The sequence below is a fragment of the Dendrobium catenatum genome, unplaced genomic scaffold (assembly GCF_001605985.2).
Source record: "Dendrobium catenatum unplaced genomic scaffold, ASM160598v2 fragScaff_scaffold_847, whole genome shotgun sequence".
Classification (NCBI taxonomy): domain Eukaryota; kingdom Viridiplantae; phylum Streptophyta; class Magnoliopsida; order Asparagales; family Orchidaceae; genus Dendrobium; species Dendrobium catenatum.
The window spans coordinates 817,731-824,790 of record NW_021319309.1 but is presented as its reverse complement, the minus strand read 5'-3'; the positions used below and the strand labels follow the sequence as shown (position 1 = coordinate 824,790).

Below are 7,060 nucleotides of genomic sequence, written 5' to 3'. Positions count from 1 at the left end.
TGATCAGACCGCTCGCACAACAGCGCCCTCGCACCGGAAAACCAGGCGGTCGACCTAAGCGCTGCGGCGAAGGGAGGAGAAGAAGGACAGGAAACAATAGAGGTCGAGCATTCTTCGAAATGAGGATTGAGGAGGTCCAATCCACCACAAAAAAGCAGCGCATAGCCACTCACACCCACATCAAAGGCCTTGGTCTTGATGTATTTCTCCTTAACGAACTGCTTAGGGTTTAGGGTTTTAGCGTTTTTTTTTGCATTCTCCATCAGTTGCAATAAAAATGTCTTTTTTTAACAGTTTTTTTTTCTTGTGTTTCAGGTGAGTGGGAACGCCATGGCCATGGCTGCTGGGTTTGTAGGGCAAGTGGCTGCCAGGGAAGCGGCAGGGTTAGTTGTGGACATGATCCGCCAGAAAAAGATGGCCGGCCGGGCGCTGCTCTTTGCTGGTCCTCCAAGCACTGGAAAGACGGCGCTGGCTCTAGGGATTGCTCAGGAGCTCGGGACGAAGGTAAAGTTCAGCCCTTGCAAACGTTGTTTAGTTTTTTTTCTTAAAAAATTGAAGTTTCATTGGAAACTTGTTTTTTTCCTCTTGGGTATCTTTTATTTAGATTAATTCACGTTGATCCTTTTATGAATTGAACTTGTTGGGATCATAAGTATCCATTTATGATCAAGCATTAAATTTTCTTGCGAAGCAAGCATCTCATGCAACCTAGAATAATATCATAGAAAGAACATAGTTTGATTTGGTTAAGCAGACCAGTGCCCAAACAATCTTACAATGGTGCGACTATAAAGAAAGTTCTGACGCATCACAAAGAGTATGTGGATATCTTGACCACTCAATCTGGGGGCTAATCACACCAAGTTGCTTCGTTTCCATTACATCTACAATTTCCTTATATTCATGTGTACTACCTGCGATGCTGTGACTTGGGCGGTGGTGGTCCCTGGCAGCATCGGTGTTTGGGGTGCTGTTAGGTTACCCCTGCAATTTTACACCTAAATGCCCTTCGATTGCACTACCGTAGTACCGTGTACTTTTAACCCTGCAATACAATATGTAAGATTTAAAATTCTCAAGTAACTGCACCTCTTTCACTACCAAATTGTAAGCCGTTCTTCTCTAAGCACTCCTTTTAGAGAGGAGTTGATCCATGGGAAAATGATGAGACATTATCATTTATTTCTGCTATATTCATTCAAGAGACAACCTTCTCATCAAATTACCAATTGAAAATTTGATCATTACAACTAATGTGTTCATGATATCGTTGCCAATGATGTTAATTAGATATGTGATTTGAGATTTCTTTGATATCTTTGGATGCCACTAAAAGATTGCTATTAAATACTTAAACTCAGCTTAATATGGGTGGGTGATTTGGCGACAAAGCATTATTATATCAAAATTTGGTGATTGTAGGTTTCAATCTCCAATGTTCATTATAGATAAGTATAAATAATATGTTAGATAATAGTCAAAATAACTGTTTAGAAATGTCTAGATAGTTTTATTTTTCACTTCTTTTTGCATATTTTATTATTATTATTTTCTAGCTAAGGAGAAAATTCCTTAATATGGATTATGCTTGTGATTTTTGTTGAACACTATCCTGTCGTGGCAAAATCAATCTTTGATGCGTAGCTTGTTGCAGTCAATTGAAAATTATTATGCCATTTGTTATGCTCATTGTTGATGGTTTTTATGCTCTTAGTGATACAATGTCAAACCTTAGTGCTCGTACTCAACCAACAATGGTCAGGTTGTTCATTACGCTCTCTGTTAATGCTAACAGTGTCAAACTTTATTGTTAATTGTAGTTAGTCAACAATGATGGATATATTCTTTGCCAATGAATGTCATACTCATCACAATAACAAATGTCTGATGCTTCATTTGTTGTAGCCAACTAAAAATGAGACGATGTTGAAGAACGCAACGAGCAGTGTGCTATAGCCACCTTACACTTTCATAGAAGCCATTATTTACTATTTGTGTACACTATCACCCTTGTAATTTCTCATCTTCATGTTTTCATTTGATGCATGTGGGGACCTACCAATGTGCCTTCTACATTATCGTCTGCCATTTTGATTAGCTAAAGGATAGCTTTTATTAAAGTTCCTACAATAGTATGGAGGTGATTTCTATAACTAGGCTTGATCCTTTGATTAATTTCTCTTTATTGTATATTTTCATATTCCATGTATGCTAGTGTAAAACTTTCACACTATTATGATTTGCGAAAATATCTTTTAACTTGCAATAGTTTGTTTTAATTTGTGGGAAGTCAACCCACATCAATGGACTTTTAATTGCAATAATTGGTGATTGTTCTCTTATAAGAATCACACTATCATCTATTTGGATGTCCATTACCATTTAGTTTGCTTTCATTATCAATAAGAATAGACTTCCTAGCCTTTTTACATTCTAAATGTAAACTTGCCTTAGTATGTAGGCTTCAATCTCCATTGTTTATTGTTGATAAGTATCAATATTATTTTAGATAATTGTCAAAACAACTATGTAGAAATTTACAGGTAGGTTTATTTTTCACTTAGTTTTGTAGGAATTTTTTTTGCTATTTTTAGCTAAGGAGAAAACTCCTTAACATTGTTGATGCTTGTTATGATTGTGTTGAAGACTATCCTCTTTGTGGCAAAATGAATCTTCGATGCATTGCTTGTTTTAGTCAATCAATATTTATTATACCACTTATTTATGCTCATTATTGATTGTTGTCTTGCACTTTAGTGCTCGTTGTAGTCAACTAACAATGATCGAGCTGTTCATCATGCTATATGCTAATGCTTTTGTCTTTGCTCTTATTAATACAATGTTAAACTTTATTAGTCAACTAATAATGATTGAGCTATTCATCACGCTCTATGCTAATGCTAACAATGTTAAATGTTAGTGATAATTATAGCTAGTCAACAATGATGGATATATTCTTTGCTAATGAATGCCATACTCATCACAAATAACAAATGTCGGATGCTTCATTTGTTGGAGCCAACTAAAAATAAGACGATCTTGAAGAATGCAACAAGTAGTGTCCTATACACCGCCTTACACTCTCGTAGAAGCCATTATTTATTATTTGCATATACTATCACCCTTGTCGTTTCTCATCTTTGTATTTTCGTTTGATGCACGTGGGAACCTAATTGGATGCCTCTGCATTATCGTCTACCATTTTTATTTCCTAAGGGATACCTTTTATTAAAGTTTATCCAGTAGTATGGAGGTGATTTCTATAATTAGGTCTGATCCTGTGATTAATTTCTCTTTATTGTATTTTTTTTATATTCCATCTATTATAGGGTAAAACTCTTGCACTATTAAGGTTTGCGAGAATGCCTTTTAACATTTAATAGTTTGCTTTAATTTTTGGGAAGTGAACCCAAATCAGTAGTCTTGCAATTGCAATAATTGGTGATCCTTCTCCTGTAAGGGTCACGCGATCGCCTATTTGGATGTACATTACCATTTAGTTTGCCTTCATTATCAATAAAAATAGTCTTCCTAGCCTTTTTTACATTCTAAATGGAAACTTGCCTTAGTTTGGGCTGGTGATCCAGCGACAAGGCATTATTGTTTCAAAATTTGATGATTGGAGGCTTCAATCTCCATTGTTCATTGTAGATAAATATAAATAATATTTTAGATAATAGTCAAAATAACTCTTTAGAAATTTACAGATATTTATTTCTCACTTCATTTTGCGGAAATTTTTTTAATTATTTTTTGCTAAGTATAAAATTCTTTAATAGGGATGATGCTTGTTGTGATTTTTGTTGAAGACTATCCTGTTTGCGGCAAAATCAATATTTGATGCATTGCTTGTTGCTGTCAATTGATAGTTATTATGCCACTTGTTATGCTCATTGTTGATGGTTGTCTTGCTCTTAGCAATACAATGTCAAACTTTAGTGCTCTTTGTACTCAACCAACAATGATCGAGCTGTTCATCATGCTTTCTTCTAATGCTAACAATGTCAAACTTTAGCGATAATTTTAGTAGTAAAAAATGATGGATATATTCTTTGCTAATGAATGTCCTACTCATCACAATAACAAATGTTTGATGCTTCATTCGTTGTAGCCAACTAAAAATAAGACAATGATGAATGTGCTGTAGCCTGCTTTACACTCTCATCGAAGGCCATTATTTAATATCTGTGTACACCATCAGCCTTGTCATTTCTCATCTTTGTGTTTTCATTTGATGCATGTGGGGACCTAACATAATGCCTTCTACATTATCATCTGCCATTTTGATTGGCTAAAGGATATCTTTTATTAAAATTTATTCAATAGTATGGAAGTTGTTTCTATAACTAGGCCTGATCATGTGACTAATTTATCTTTATTGTATATTTTCATATTCCATCTTTGATAGTATAAAACTCCCACACTATTATGATTTGCGAAAATGTCTTTTAACATGCAATTGTTTGCTTTAATTTGTGGGGAGCCAACGACCCACATCATTAGATGTGCAATCGCAACAATTGGTGATTGTTCTCCTATAAGGATTGCACTGTCATCTATTTGGATGTCCATTACCATTTAGTTTGCCTTTATCATCAATAAAAATAGTCTTCCTAGCCATTTTTACTTTCTGAATGGAAAATAAGTGGAAAATATAACTCTGCCATGTAAAGTTTTCAATCAACATTGTTTGATCATTGACCACACGAAAGGTGCCACTTGGGTGGCAGCAATGAAGACGTTATTGGGGCCACCAATAATTGAGTGGCCTTAAAACAGGCTTATCATGCTTTCCTAAGGAAATGGAGCACACCAATAGTCTTTCGTTGCTCCAGCGTGTGCTCCTTATTAGGAAATTTGTTTACAAAATTTATCTTTCTTTGACCCTTTTTGTCTTGCAATCAATTGTTTTGTGAGCCGTTCTCCCCTAAATGCTCCATTATGGAGATGAGTTCATTCCTATAAAAATGATGAAACATTCTTGGCAGTCAATTGGATATTTTAAAGAGGTCACAAGCCTTCTCTCAATTGTCTCTGCAAATCTGTCTGGTAAAACTTTGATTTATCATCACCAATGGGTTTATGAAGTTGATGCCCATGAAGGTGTATTTAGATTAGTGATCCGAGTTGCTTACAACCACTACTATCGGTTCCCTACCACTGCGCATGTCATCTTCGGTTCGGACGGGCTGTCTTTGTTGTGTCGATCATTCACTTTAATTTCAATAATAGGAGTCTTTAATCTTCACCTTTGGTTGTTGATAAATAAAAAAATAAAGACCAAAATAATCATCTATAGATCAATAAATATGACCATTTTTTTCTTCATATGTATGGATGTTTCATAGAATTTTTTACTATCAAGAAGTTTTCCACCATCGACTTTGTTCATTGTTGACTATTGTCTTGCTCATGTCATGGTAATAGCAACTTCGAACATGCTCTTTGTTGCATTTGTCACGATCCGACCCAGGGGATCGAATTAACGAGGCGGGAACAGACGGTCGGATGGTAGATTAAATTTTTAATTGCTGAATCTATCTCCAATATCTTAAAAGAGTCACTAAAAACTTCAAATAAAAAAGTACTGAACAAAAACATTCAAATACCTTTTATTTTTTCATTTGGTGTCTCACGTCTACGGTATACATTTTTACCTCTCATTTTCATTTTTGATTATATTAAGTTACAGTTGTAAAAATTGTTAGAGCAACTAAAGTAAGTCACATCTTAGGGAGTAACACATGGTTCTGAACTATATTAACTCAAGGTAGTTGAAACTAAATGCATGATATTTTTTCAGTATATATATCTTAAATTTTAATTATATATCATATTTAATTTTGCATTCATTACATTTTTCTTATTTCTCATAAATAGTATAATCATCACAGGAGCCACTGTCTAATTTAGTATTAATAAATGTACACCTTTTTTCTTTATCATTAATGTGCGCGAATACATTACATCCCCAATCAGTACCATAAAGAGGTGAGCTCATCATTCAACATGCACATTCAATCACATATATATAGTCATCTCATCATTATAATATATGAACTTATTATAATAATATCATGAAATACAAAATATAATTTTTCATTTAACTCAACATGATCAATTATTGTGTATGAGAGATATAAATCATGATCTAAATAACAATATAGAAATTCATAAACATATTTTGACTTTTAAAACATTTAATTTGAGAGAAAAAAATTTATCACTATAAATAAAAAAATCATCAGTATTGATTTAATTTCTTCACTCATACTCCTTTCTTTAAGGTCAAAAGATTATCACCTATATGAAATAATTTTTCATTCATAATCCAACTTAATAATTCAAAACTCACTTTTTCTTCTCTTTTAAATATACCCTAGGCTCGCTCTCTAATTTGAATATCTAAAACTATGTAAATTTTTTTTACCCAATCATTAATCAAATTTTATTTTCATTAAGTTAGTAATTTTAATATTATTATTTTTGGATTTAAATAATCTCTAATTTTAAAAATCTATAATTTTTGTCTAAATTTATAATTTATCCAAATTAAACCTTTATCAATTTCTAAATTAATTTAAAATAAACTTAATTTTTGATTTTGTCAAAAAATCAGAATTTTGGAAACATAAATTTCACTAATTTCAATACATTTGCATGCCAAAATTTATCCAATATCTATTTAATAATTAGGGTTTTTTCTATTTTCGGATTATTTTAAATTAAAAATTAAAAAAATGATATTTTGTGAAAAAATCAATGTTCTGAAAATCGGATTGGATATTGAATTGGAAGGAGAGGTTCACGGTTTGACCAGTTCGACTAATCAAACCGGGGTCGAACCGAATGATGTGATAAATAATAATATTATTATAAAAATTAATAAAATAATGAAATATAATAATCATATATTCATAAAAATATTGTTAATTTATAGTATATATTTAGATTTAATTTATAAATATAAATTATTTAAAAACTCACAATATAAAATCATAAATACAATTAAATAGTTTAATTTAAAAGTATTTCATTTGGTAACATAAAATTTTTTTAG

General features: G+C 32.4%; 1 protein-coding gene across 1 annotated transcript in view; it reads left to right on the top strand.

The window, feature by feature from the left end:
• Positions 1-6: 6 nt before the first annotated feature.
• LOC110104038 (ruvB-like protein 1) overlaps positions 7-7,060 on the top strand; it is a 21,974-nt gene continuing 14,920 nt past the window's right edge. The window contains exons 1-2 of the mRNA XM_020832977.2: positions 7-200; positions 316-504. Coding sequence (XP_020688636.1) covers positions 120-200; positions 316-504 — 270 coding nt within the window. The 5' untranslated portion in view covers positions 7-119. The remainder of the gene's footprint in view (positions 201-315; positions 505-7,060) is intronic.